This window comes from Taurulus bubalis (assembly GCF_910589615.1).
Source record: "Taurulus bubalis genome assembly, chromosome: 19".
NCBI lineage: Eukaryota > Metazoa > Chordata > Actinopteri > Perciformes > Cottidae > Taurulus > Taurulus bubalis.
This window is the reverse complement of record NC_136607.1, coordinates 11,165,039-11,179,534: the sequence shown is the minus strand read 5'-3', so window position 1 is coordinate 11,179,534 and position 14,496 is coordinate 11,165,039. Positions and strand designations below refer to the sequence as shown.

General features: G+C 41.2%; 1 protein-coding gene across 1 annotated transcript; it reads left to right on the top strand.

Moving 5' to 3' along the window:
- Positions 1 to 655: 655 nt before the first annotated feature.
- On the top strand, positions 656 to 6,703 carry slc5a1 (solute carrier family 5 member 1; the record flags this gene model as incomplete). Its single annotated transcript, XM_079234803.1, has 15 exons — positions 656 to 793; positions 1,369 to 1,440; positions 1,646 to 1,750; positions 1,994 to 2,053; positions 2,166 to 2,270; positions 2,373 to 2,478; positions 2,921 to 3,001; positions 3,121 to 3,329; positions 3,862 to 3,997; positions 4,128 to 4,235; positions 4,329 to 4,479; positions 4,571 to 4,739; positions 5,961 to 6,176; positions 6,293 to 6,398; positions 6,489 to 6,703. The coding sequence occupies 15 exons, from the start codon at positions 656 to 658 to the stop codon at positions 6,701 to 6,703; spliced, it is 1,977 nt and encodes a 658-aa protein (XP_079090929.1).
- Positions 6,704 to 14,496: the final 7,793 nt, after the last annotated feature.

The following is a 14,496-nucleotide window of genomic DNA, read 5'->3' as shown; positions in this document are numbered from 1 at the left end:
TCTAAGATTGATAATAGTTTTTGTAGTTGGTCTTTGGTGACTCTCCCCAGATTACTCTGCTATTGTGTGAACATACATGGTACACATGTATAATATATATATATATATATATATATATATATATATATATATATATATATATATATATATATATATATGTGGAGGTGGAGTACACTTTAATGGTGGTTTATACAGAACAGTAGAAATCCTTTTTCTATAGAATAAGCTTTGGTCTTAGTGTTGTATAACTAAATGTTTGTATAGGAATTGATCTGGATTAAGTAGAACTTGGCTGCAGTGCTGATGAAGCCTGTAGATCCACCTATTTCTTTACTTGGTAATTCCTAGTGGGTTGATCATTAACAGCATTTTTTTTTTACTTTATTTGCTGAAGGGTTACACATTTTAACACATCAATGTACACAAACACTGCAGTGTGTCAGCAAGGTTTATATTTTCAGATCCAAATACACTTTCAACCAAACACAATAGCTGGGCTTTTGCTAGATGAACACACTTTCTCTTCCCCAGCCTCCCATCTGTCCCACACTCAAACACACCTCCCCCAAAGGTACATAAGTCTCTGTGCAGGTGCTTTGGTCAAAGAGGAGCGACTCCAGCAACACTCCTGTTCTCTGGTCACCCTCTCAGCAACATGTCTCAGGATTATTTTGGATTCTCCTTAATAAGGAGCAATGCAAGAAACGGCACGGCCAGTGTGGCTGTTAACAACCCAGCAGATATATCCGTTATTGTCATTTACTTTTTGGTTGTCTTGGCTGTTGGAATATGGGTGAGTTTCTCAGTCTTTCAGCTAAACATTCTTCAAAATCCCTTTTCTCTGTGAATAATTAACTCCTCACCAGTTTCGCAGTTGTGAGATTTGTAGTTCGTTTTACGTCAATATAAGAAGAAGAAGTCTGTATTGAGAGAGAAAATATAGGGATTTATTATAGGTTGGAAAATTCAGTATAATAAGAATTTATGTTTTAATAAAAGAGGCATCTCCCTTTTAGCAACAGAGGCCTTGTTTTTTTTAGCGCTACAGCTGCACTTTGGAATAAATGATATGCAATGGAGTTGACTCATTGTTCTTACTCAACAACCTGATTTACAGTATTTTATTCCAGATCAGATTACTTTACATTGAGGGAATGCACATATTTAAATACATGTATAAGGAGTACTGTTACTGTGATGTTATTGAGTTGTATGCTGTGATTTAGTTTTTAGTTTTCATCACAGCTGCATATAAAGTGTAATGTGATCATTAGTTAATGTGTAGTGACTTTTGAAATAGCGAGTCTGTTGCTGTTTTGCACAAATGCATTTCTGGATTTTCTAAAATGTGCCCTCATCCTGTCGCAGGCTATGGTCCGCACCAACCGATCCACAGTCGGTGGCTTCTTCCTTGCGGGGAGGAGTATGGCGTGGTGGCCGGTGGGTGTCTCATGTTGACTGATTACAGGTTTTTATTGTTTGTGCTAGTTGCTGTAACATATTACCTCAGGTTGAAAAACAAATTATTTAATATTCTACTGGCTACGTGGCATACCAAAGCCTCGTCAGCTGTGAATCTTAAAAGTTCTGCATAGATAATGATTTATAATAATACATAATTATTGTTATAATAATAATTATGCAGATTGGAGCATCACTGTTTGCCAGCAACATTGGCAGTGGCCACTTTGTAGGCATCGCTGGGACTGCTGCAGCTGGGGGAATCGCCATTGGTGGATTTGAATGGAATGTAAGTAGTCGTGTCTGATGTGCCAATTACACCACTATCACTTCTGACACACATGTATTTCTAACCTGTGACATATAGTATCTGTTACCTCTGTCAGATGAGCTGATAAGTGTAGATTATCATGAGAGTTTTACCCTGCAGAGGAAACAGAACAACAACAGAAGTCAACTTTATCTTTTAAGCAGCATTTCAAGTGGCATTGCTTATTTATTGCCTGTTTTCTTGTATGTTTGATTGTTTCAGGCTCTTATCGTGGTCGTCATTCTGGGATGGCTCTTTGTGCCCATCTACATTAAAGCTGGGGTAAACAGAACGCACTAACCGCATTTTGGACTTATAAAACGGCAACATTAGAGGAAACAAGTTAGTCAAAACAAACACAAATAAAGATCTAATTTAATATCTATGACTTTAGGTGGTCACCATGCCGGAGTACCTGAAGAAGAGGTTTGGAGGACAGCGTATTCGCGTCTATCTCTCCGTGCTGTCCCTCTTCCTATATGTTTTCACTAAGATCTCAGTAAGTCCCCACATCTTAACCCTCAGTGATGTCCTCAATGTCAACATTGTACTCTACAATATTGATTGAAATTATGTGTTTTCCCCTCTCCTCTCCACTCAGGCAGACATGTTCTCTGGGGCCATTTTCATCAACCAGGCACTTGGATTGAATATCTACCTTGCTGTCGTCATACTGCTATTGATTACTGCGCTGTACACTGTCACAGGTCTGTCCCCTTTGGGTGCTTTCTCTTCCTTTGCCACCAAACTCATAAATAATAGCCACAAGTCTTATCTACTTTACAGAGTGGCATTACGACTCGGGCTAAAGTCTACTGAATACCATATATAGAGATGGAAACATGCACAGATACACTGTCTCCTCCTGTCTAGTGCGTTAATGTGGTTAATTACCCATGAACTACGATAAGCAGGAAATGGCCTTCTGTTGCTGTTTTTTAATAAAGCATACACACCTGAACTTTAGCTTTTACAAAGAATGACCACTTACACAAAACAAGCTTAACACTGAATCGACCAATTTGCGATGATTTGGATCATGTACAAAATTATCTCCAGTAAATTCAGTTCTGTACATTAGTGGTGATAAAATGTGTTACTTTTGAATGGAACATGCATACACTGATAACCTCACATACTGTATCTCAGGTGGATTGGCTGCAGTGATCTACACAGACACCTTACAGACCATCATCATGGTTGTTGGATCATTCATCCTCATGGGTTTTGGTAATATATTATTTTCCTATTTTTTATCCTTATCCTTGTTTGCATTATTTATTGTAACGAGACACATCCTGTTTGTGACAGAAAGTCAAAATGTCAGTCTAACTTACACACATGTGCAGCTTTCAATGAGGTGGGAGGCTATGAAAGCTTCCAGCAGCGCTACATGGAGGCCGTCCCCTCTCACACGACTAACATCAGTGCGAGCTGCTTCGAGCCTCGGGCCGACTCCTTCCACATTTTTAGGAATGCGATTACAGGAGACCTGCCATGGCCTGGCCTTGTCTTTGGGCTCACCATACAGGCCACCTGGTACTGGTGCACTGATCAGGTCAGTTCCGGAGATGTGCAGTATTGTTTGGCATTTCCATGAACACATGCAATATTGTTGGGCAATACACACAGGCTCATTCAATTGATTGCCACCCAATTGTACAGTTCATTCATCTTGCCTGTTTATGCCAGACTCACTCAAGCGGTCTGAGGTGGCCTTCAGTATGAGGAGTGACATGCTTTTAGTTAGATCTTAATGCACTCCCAGAGACTGAGATAAGATCAACAAGCAGACTATTGCTGGATCTCGGCAGAGAAGTAGATGCAAGTTGAAATGTTGACATCCAGCACACAGATAAACACAGTATCGTTCGCCTTTATCAATGCTCAGATGAGAATACTTATCAGCAAGCATATCCATATGGGCTTTTATGGCTTAAGTGATGTATTCTCTCTGAAAATATGTTTAAACCTAAAATAGAGTTAATAATAGTTTTGAGTCCATTATAACCTTTTTGTAACATCAATTTACCCAGCCTGTTTACGGATTGACACTACTGATCTCTTCCCATCTGTGACTTTTCCTGTAGGTTATTGTCCAGCGATGCCTCTCAGCTAAGAATTTATCTCACGTCAAGGCAGGCTGTATCTTGTGTGGCTACCTGAAGCTGCTACCTATGTTCCTCATGGTTTTCCCCGGGATGATCAGCAGGATCCTTTATCCAGGTGAGTGAGTTTGAAATGTGACTGGAGTCAAGCTCACTGGCTGAACCTAATGTACCTCATGCACGTCTTCCCACAATGTGGGATTGATATCTTCCTTAACATCCTGCTGATCTTGTTCATTTCATTCAAGATGTGGTGGCATGTGTGGAGCCAGCTGAATGTGAAAAATACTGCGGTGCCAGTGTGGGCTGCACCAACATCGCGTATCCCAAACTGGTGTTGGATCTCATGCCCAATGGTGTGTTGCTAAAGACCTTTGTCTTGTGAGCTGAGAATACGAACAGCATCCTTTTTGTGTTCCCATTTTAATCTGTTATTCTATCTATGCCAGGTCTCCGCGGTCTCATGCTGTCGGTGATGATGGCCTCTCTGATGAGCTCACTTACCTCCATCTTCAACAGTGCCAGTACTCTCTTCACAATGGACATTTACACTAAGATTCGCAGCACATCCAGTGAAAGGGAACTCATGATTGCTGGCAGGTAAAACACATTTGGGGTTTCGTTTATTAAGCTTTCTGATGATGAAAGAGTTTGTGCATGCCTTACTGCCACTATCTCTGTCTGTGTATAGAGTGTTTATTGTGTTCCTGATTGGTGTGAGCATTGCTTGGATACCAGTGGTGCAATCGGCCCAGAGTGGTCAGCTCTTTGACTACATCCAGTCCATCACCAGCTACCTCACACCACCTGTTGCTGCTGTCTTCATTCTTGCCATCTTCTGCAAGCGTGTCAATGAGTCTGTGAGTTTTCCACTTTATTCATCTCTTCATTTAAACATTTCAATGCAATTATTTCACACATTTCTCTAGAGTGAAATCTATTTTATGTCTCATATAGACAAGAGCAAGAGTCTAATACAATCCTCGCATCTCTAAGGTGCTTAGAGCAGTGACAATGCTAACATGCTGATGTTAAGCCGGTACAGTGTTTGCTATGTTAACCATCTTAGTTTGGCGTGTTAGCATACAAAGTACAACTGAGAATGATGGAAACCAAAGGATTGGAAAAATCCCCAAAGGATTCAAGCTCCGGGGCACCACACATTTCTATACCAAATGTCATGGCACTCCATCCAGTAGTTTTTGAGATGTTTCAGTCTGGGCAAAAGTGGTGGACTGACTAACAGACGACAGACGTTGCCATTCCTAGAGCCATGCCTCTAATGTGGATACAGAGGCTTTTGTGTGTGCATTGTTATTTCTTCTTGTCTAATCTGGGGTCTGTTGACCACAAAGCAGTTGAATCACTGGATTATGTACTGCATTATGTGTCTTGAAAAGGTTGGACTGAGAAGTGACGTGAGGATGGACCCATGTTGGTATGGTTTTTACTCTCATGATCGTCATATTTGCTTCGGCAAAATACTGCTGTCATGCTAGTCATCAGCTGATCTGTCAGTCATTAACACAATCACAAATCACAGAAGACAGTGAGGAGGATTTTATAATCTGACTAATTCACTATCACTCATGATGCTGCCATTAGTGTCTCAGCTCATTTCTCCAGCTTCCTCCTGCTCTGGTTTTCTGTTCAAACACGCCATGATATGCAATCTGCATTATGTATATTTCCTATCAGTTATATGTGTGTGCTGGATGCTGCTCCATAGTCTCATGGTGGTTCTGTGGCCCAATAGAATGCATTACATGCTATTTGGATGTATTTAATATTGTGTGGTCCCATACTTATGTACAGACTGAGATATATCAACAACTAATTGTTGGTTTGCCATGAACTTTAATTTGGTCTTGTTTAGTTTGAATTAGCTGTTAAATATCACACCTAAATTAAGTGGTGGACAAAGTTAACATATACACTTGTTTAAAATCTACAGGTCAGCTTTGACATAGCGGACATGTTAGCATGCTAGGGTCAGAATGTAGCACCACTTAGCTGCTAGCTAGCTGTAGACCTCTTCCTAATGTGTACTGAACGTTTTTCCTACTTTTTTCTTTCCTCAGGGTGCATTTTATGGCCTCATAATTGGCCTTCTTATCGGCCTCTCCAGGATGATTGCTGAGTTTGCTTTTGGGACAGGTAGCTGTGTTAACCCCAGTTACTGTCCCACCATCATATGTGGAGTCCACTACCTCTACTTCTCCATCATTCTGTTTGTTGTCTCCTGTGTCATTATCCTGGGAATCTCTCTCGTGACCAAACCCATTGACGACAAGCATGTACGTGACCGCTGTGAGATAAGGCTAGAATCAATAATTGATCTCCAAACATCACTGGAAGACACAGAAATAACCAATTTTATAAATAATGTATTTCAATGTGTTGTGTTGTCTAGTTGTATCGACTGTGCTGGAGCTTGAGGAACCATACAGAGGAGAGGGTGGACCTTGAACAGGATGATTGGATTGACAACCAAGAGTCCAACAAAATGGAGATAGAAGGTAATCAGTAGCCGTATACCGTATTAGTATTAACGTATGAACACACACCCAAGCAGATGTTCTTCATCGTCTTTGTCTCTTCCATCACAGAGCCCGAGGAGGAACCAGGCTTTTGCAAGAAAGTGGTGATGGGCTTCTGTGGCCTGGAGCAGACAAGAGCCGCCCAGTTGAGTCCAGAGGAGCAGGCGGAGTTGCAGAAGAAGCTCACAGACACCACAGAGGTGCCGCTATGGAGGAACGTTGTCAACGCAAACGCCCTCATCCTCCTGTGTGTGGCGGTCTTCTTTCATGGTTTTTACGGTTAACTTGACTGGCCACACATCTAATTGTTCCTGATCCCCTGCAGAATTGTAGGTCTTCCGGTCTTAACGATGGCTTTTCTTCCATGTTTTTGCTTTATGTGATTGTAACCACGACAGAGGGCAAAGGTGGCTCTGTAAATCAGAACAGCTCTTGATTAGAGCTGCAGTGACTCACGCTTGTCTTCACCGGAAAGAGTCCACTCACACTGCTATCTGCTGTCATACTGGAAAATCTTTTATTTGTTATTTGATAGCCCTTGTTCATATGAACTTAATTAATACAATAATCAGACTGCTTTTAGCTGAAGCAATAATGTCCATAATGTCAACTCAACTATTTACTCTTACTCAAAACTGGAAATATAAATCTTTATTGTCTCTTGAACCTTGTAGTTTACATGTAAGTGACGAGGAAATGAATTGACCCAAGTTAATTTGTATGGGTTTTTGAGATGCGAAACAAAAATGCTTTTTTAACTTGTAATACATTACAAAAGCCTGTTTCCCTTATGTGTGCTGAAAGTCCACAAGTGCTGTCCCTTCATAAATAATAAGCGTCTTACTGTGCGTTGTTTTAAGTGTGAAGGAATACAAACATCTCAGGGAAGTAAGTTTGTGAATTAAAGAAACTATTGTTTGACTATCTTTGCTTCCCTCTTGTGGTTCACTGCTGAACATGTACAACACTAGCTTTCTGTCTATTTTATTGCATATTCAATTTCTGGTGAAATATGCTCTTACTGAGATACATTTAGTCTTTTAATGTACTTGGTAAATAAATGCTGACCACTTTTGAATGCACTGTAAGTCATTCCCATTGTGATTATCTTGCTCTTATCACTAACTGTGGTTAATGTGCACTAATGTAGGCCTTGAATATGTGCACCACTGTTGAATGATTTATGATTTCCGCCTTGGACTAGCCCACTTTGTTCTCTGCAGTTTTATCTCTTTTACCACTGCCTAATTCTCCAGAAGCTGCGTATGACTTCCTATGTGTTTGATTATACATCTACAAGGGATTCTGCTGGCCTGTTGTGGTGACTAAATGCAACAAGCCAGTCAAAGGTCAACATGGAGACTTGTCTGGCTCTCAACAGTCAGAGGAGATATTTTTGTTTTAGTGCTAGAACCCAAACACCATCCGTCGGCCGTCATTATTCGCAGTGATGAGACAGGACACCTTTTGAATTCTTTGAAAATGTTGAAGATTGAGTCGATTATCATTGAGAGCAGCATAGCCTAATTACATGAAGGTATTGACACTTTTTTAAATAATAATTAAGTCATTTTATACATACAATAAATAAGGTAAACCTGACAATTCTCAAAATGTAACATTATGTAAAATATGTCATGCCCTGTGTTCATGTGAAGCATTGATATTCTTGATATTTATTGTTCTGTCCTGAGTTAAGTGTATCTCCTCACAGTGCCATATTTATATCCAAATAATAATAATTATCAAGATGACTCCACAAACTATGTGTGATCCAAACTAGTAATGAGAGTGAAACAGTGAATTGTTCTATCTGAATACAAACACTTTAAGTACATAATCACAATCATGGTTATAAAAAATGCAACATTAGAACCTCTAAAAAAAGTATAACATGCGACACAGTACACCGAGCAATATTAGCTGGTGAAAACAAAGTGGCCACCTAGTGGCTCAAGAGCCTCATTACAAAGGACAATTTCCTGCATAACTCCACGAGTTAACCCCTTCCACTGTAGAAGCTATTAAGGCTCTGGTTAGTTGAGCTTTAAAGTAACTTATCAGCAATTAATCTTCAGGTCCAGTTGTCCGGATATGGTAGCCACTAGCTGTGGTACCCTATTGAATTTACTGCAATTGTGCAGTGGTGGTCTCACTCCCGCACTTAAAAAAAACATTGAACTCAAAGAAAGTAAAGTTCAAGAACTTGTGTATCTCAAATCGGGATTGTTGTACTCTGCACTACATCTTGGACATGGCGTGAGTATGGTTCTCTTAAAATAAAATAAACATGGCCAGTGTCTCTATGATTTAGCATATTTCAAATTATTCTGATGACATATGGTTTGTGTTTCTTTAAACATGGCACAGGGCCAGTGGAAATAAGTGCACTCTTGGACGGTTTCAGCAGGCATGGCTGTCAGTGAAATCTTAATAATCCTAATACAATAAATAATGTTCTAGCTATATTCTGTATTAACGTCATGCTCCTAAAACTCACATGCAGTACTGTTTTACAAATACAGCATCTAATTTATGTATTTGAAATTAAAATTAAATGTGCACAATTAAAATTACATTACAACTTTTCACTGCACATAGTAAATACCAAAGCAACTAAATGCAATTTAGCATCTAACCACAGCGCCACACATAATTAAATGTGCATGTAATTATATATGCAAAAAAACTAAACGTACAGATTGACAGGCAGGTATGCAACTGTGGAAAAGGTGATAGTCGTATATATACTAACTGCAGTTAACATGTACTGTACAAATGAATGCAGCGATGATATTGTGTATTTTGGTCTATGTTTACAGTAATAAAGATTCCACCTTACCAAAATACCAGACATACCTAAATGTGACCCATTTTCTTTAATGATAGAAAGTGATTTATTTCCCTCTGTTGCCCGTCCCTCAGCGGACTACTGGTACAGTAGAAATAAGGCCTTGCTGAAAGAGGTTTGCCTCGAGGCCTGTTGGTGGAACAAACCACTGCAATAAGTATAGCAGCTGACCAGCAGCTTCTAGATGTGACCAATCTGTCTCAAGAAAGAACAAACCCCCAGCACAGGCAAAGTGAAAAATATTTCATAAAAACACTACAGTCAAGCTGAATACACTAGGGCTCATGACAGTACTAATTATTCTTGATTATCAATAGAAAGAAGGGAAAACGGTCAGATACTGCGAGCAATGGGAAAATTCTTCAAGGAGGAAAAAAAAATCATACACTCAAAAGACCTTGACTTTGCTGTAAAACTTTAGTTCATGGCCAACTGAGTCCCCCACACACATTTTTGTAATGTTTTGGTCCACTGACATTTACAACAAGTTAATGATAACAGCTTTCTAGGTCTATTCTTACACAAACAAACAATTTTCCCTGCAGCTTTTCCTCTTCATATATCTTAAACTGTTAAACATATTTCAGCCATGACTTTAAGTTTAGTGGTTGAAAAATGTCTTGGTGTTTTAGCTTTCTTTCATTTATTGTTCCTTCCCCAGTTCTGGTTATTTCACATGGGAGAACTGAAGATGCAGATTAGCTGCCTTTATCATTTTAATGAATGCTAGCTTTGCCTTGATGCTTTATTTATTAACTGCAGTAATACTTAGAATGTAATCAATTACTCTTGAAAGTATAAAAAAGTAGGCCTATTTAATACTAATTACTCAACTTCTCAGTAGTATAACTCACTACTTTTAGGTTTAACAAGCTGCAGGCCTCATGTTGAGTTGGAGGTATTATTATATAAACTGACCATTACGGCTAGCTGACATGAGCCTCGGCTGCATGCAGGAGTGCTGTCCTCCTCACCAGGAGGCCACAAGGTCACTCTGGTTCTCACTGCCTCCACCTCTGAGGAAAACCTGCTGTTTTATGCCGCACAATTACGAACACTTCGGACTTCAGTATTTTCCCTCTTTTGCGGTAGCTAGCAGCCTCCCCACACTTTGAGCAAAGCCAAGCTCACTGATCAGTCCTCAAAGACACCATCATCCTGGTTAGACTGCACAGCTGGATACAACAGCAAAAGGGCGCAGTTTTAAAGTACTTATTGGTGTACAGCATGTGTCAGCAGTAACAACGTCCATATGAAGACATGTTGTATCGTTACTATTGTTACACCTGTTTGACTATAAAATGTATACACTGCTGATGGATGATAATTAAGGGGGACAAGTGTTGTCATAGTTTTTACTGAGAAAAACATTATAAATAATTACTGCCCAACACTGGTCATGAATATGTGATGGAAATGAGAAACATTTGTTTTCAACTTTAACAACAGGATGTTTAACACACTCAGAGATAGAGTGATAGAGTATAAGAAAACTGCACACCACATTTTGAGGAATTTATATTGCATCAATTATGTGTTGAGCAAATACTCTGAAAGTTCCTGAAAGTTCTAACAAAAGAGCAAGTTTATACGGTACTCCCTGCTAAAAGCTCTTCAAACACAAACTATTTGGTGTTTAGATTATCTCTCATTAAATTATGCATCCGATGCCCATGTTATATAAGCAGAACCCTCTTACATTGATTGAAAAATTACATCACTTTGATCTGAGGATTATTTATTGGTCAGCATAAAGGCTCGAGCAAATACAAAACTTATAATGTGAAATCCTTGTTACGCAACATCACTGAATGAGCAGATCTGTTTTGGGAGCTTATAGGATGGTGCTTTAAAGTTTCTTGGTGAATTTATAGAAACTCAGCCTTGTCACATTTTGCAGTCAAATTTTTTTGTTTTTTATTTAAAGTGTGAAGAAAGAATGAGCACACGTGACACATTGGTTGTTAAAATTTTTGCTCTGAGGCTGTGTTTGCGAGAATCCATTTATGCAAACAGTAGGTGAGATACACGAGCTGAGTGTTGACTATGATGGATCTGTTTTTTCCAAAAAGCTTCCAGTCAGCAGCCTGATAGAAATTAGTGAGTAAAATTGATGCTTTATTTTGTCAGATGTGCTGCACTCCTTTCGATTAGATCTATTTGCAGCAGCGTCCTGTACTTCCTGTTGGCCTGGCTGTCAACTTAACCATATGTGTGTGTATTCTACTTGCATGTTAAGGATGATTCATCACCAAGGTGCAAATCCTTCTCATTTACACACAAACAATGCACACAAACATGTTCATATCTCAGACGGATGTGTGCATGTTTGTGTATAAATGAGCATGTGTGTCTGTATGTGTAAGTGTGTTTTGGCTTGGGGGGCGGTTAACGTTTCTCATTGGCTGAAATGTTTTCTCTGGCAACTAGAAAACGTGATCCTGGCTGCAGAGGCACTGCAGTGTGTGCTGCAGCGAGGGAGAGCAAACGAGAGAGAAAGAGAGAGTGTGTGTGAGGAGAGAGAGAGAGAAAGAGAGAGAGAGAGAGAGAGAGAGAGAGTGAGGTGGGGGTGGGCAGGCTAAACAAGCCACATGCACAAGGAGGGAGCCAGAGGCACAGAGACAGTGTGAGTGTGTGTGAGTGTGCATGTGTGTGAAAACACTGCGCATGTGTGACTGAGGCGCACTGAGCAAAGCAAACGGAGGAGGAGAAAAAAAAGAGTATTGAACGGCAGCTGAGACGAGAGGAGAGATAACGGCAGAGGAGAGGGAGAGAAGGAGACGAGCGGTGTACCTGAAGACCAGAAGAAAGAGACGGGCAGGAAGGAACGACAGGAAGGAAGAGAAGAAGGACGTACATGCAGAGAAACGCAGCACAGAAGCTCAGGTCACTGCACAGAATAAGCTGAATCATTTGGGCTGAGGAAGAGGGATGGAGAAGGAGAGACCAAAGGGAGACGCTCAGCCACAGCTCGGTGGAAAAGAATCACGGGTGGGAGAGTGAAGGACAAAGGTGGAGGAGACAGGGAACGAGGGATGCGGAGCTCAACGGTACCAACCCTCGACATGACGCACCGACCTTGTAACAGCTTCCTCCATCTTACATCCCCTCCATGTTTGCCTCCCTCCACTGGTGCTCGTTGTTCATCCTTCTAGAATCCAATGGACAGGAGAGAGCATCCTCCCTCTGGCGACACATCCCCTGAGCAAACAGACTGAGCGGTTTATCTTCTCAATACAACATCAACTACGTCGACAGCAAACAACTGGAACAGGATCGTGGAGGCGAGAAAGGACTGGAACAAGACGAGTGCGTAGGTAGACAGGTGAGGATGAGAAATGGCTTTCCATCTGTTTCACAGAGAAGATACACAGGTTTATCTTCATATATTCTGTATCTGTTTCACATCTGTGAGGTGTGGCTCCTCTGTGTATGCTCCATACTCATGATCGTTTCTTGCTAGCTGTGCAGGACAAAAGGTGCTCTTTGCCTTTTGTTACGTTAGGCTGGGATTTGCATGGTTGTTGCATCATTTTGCAGACACACACGGGGCTGCATGAATGGAGAGGCACAGACATGCCCACAGACACACACCTGCACGCCGACTTATCTGCATTGATCACAAACAGTAGAGTCTGTGAATAGACCTTGGTATGAGTTTGGGTGTTGATGGTATCTTCAGGGTCATGTCTCCAGCTGGTTATGACATTTGACAGACCTCTGCACAGACAGACAGTGGGGGCCGGAGGAGGAGGGGGGTGATAGGGACGGGGCAGGAACTGCCTGTTCTGTAGCTGTCAGCAACACTGAGGCATCTCCATATTGGCAATACATTGGCGCTGCAGTGAGAGTGTTGGGTACACCATGCTGCGATTGCATAACTGCTGCTCCCCCTCCCACATGCTAAGGCCGCTCCATCTCACAAGGTCCGAATATTTTGGCCACCTCGCCTCTACCCCACAGTCCCAGCTCACACGGCATCAACAATGCCGTCCACCTTAACCCTGTGCTGAGACAGTCTCTTTAAAAGAAAAAATCAATCGCCTTACTCAATCAAGCCACTGTTGTTATTGAAGAGCTGGACATTTGCTGAACCTTTCCCCTCATAAATCTTCTATGAAGTCTGTGTCAGGCAGAGCAGTGGTGCTTATTGCCTTTTAGTTTTCAGCCTGTGTGCAGCTCTGCCATGTTGCTGTGGGAGAAACATACACGGGAACAAAGAGCACTTGGCTGTAATGAATTGCGAGGCAAAATGGCCGATGTCTGCCATGAATGACAGTGAGCTGAATTATTAAAAACAACACCTCCACACTCACTCAACTAAGCACTTTTTGCCATACTGCCATCATACATTAGCCGAAGGAATAATGGCAAGTAATCACAGCTCTATGGAGTGACTGCAAATATAATGGATCGAGCCAAACATCATGTCCTGATCTGAATCCCGGCTGTATGTTGTATTTGGAGGAAATTGATTGCTTGATTCAGAAAAGGATTGTAAGCAAAAGCCCACTGAGAAAAACTTTGTCAAATATATATTTGTCTGTAACAAATAGACATTAAAAGCAAGCAAGACACCGTGATGCAGCTGTCATCTGCAGTACAACCCTCTAATACTTATATCAACAATACACGCTATGATTTCCTGAGAGAATCTGCAGCCACCAAACATACAGTAAATCTGGGGATTTGTCCTCAGATCACATTAAGGTCATAGAACATTATGTAATCAAAATACAGACATAATATCCCACGCAGGTCAGAGTGGGGATATGCAGCGATGCTTTTTAGCAGCCGAGGCATGAATGTGGATGCACATCTCAACATAGCTGGCATACCTGACGTACTGCTGGTATGTGGTGTAGGGGCACAGGGACCCAGATTGTATGGATATGGATAGTTAGAGACAGATATTCATTGAGAGAGAGAGAGAGAGAGAGAGAGAGAGAGAGAAAGAGAGAGAGAGAGAGAGAGAGAGGCTGATGGGCAGGGTTTCTATGACTCATTCAGAACATGGAGGCCTTCTGGTGTTCTTCGATCTGCACAGGAAGAATGTATCCAGTGTGATCATGAGGACCTGAGTGTGCATGTGTGTCTGTCTGCCTGTGTGTGTGTGTGTGTGTGTGTGTGTGTGTGTGTGTGTGTGTGTGTATGTGTGAGAGGATAGGAATTTTCTTGGCGTGTGGCGCCATGTGTTTTTCTCCCTCTTCAGGTGTCTGTGTTGGT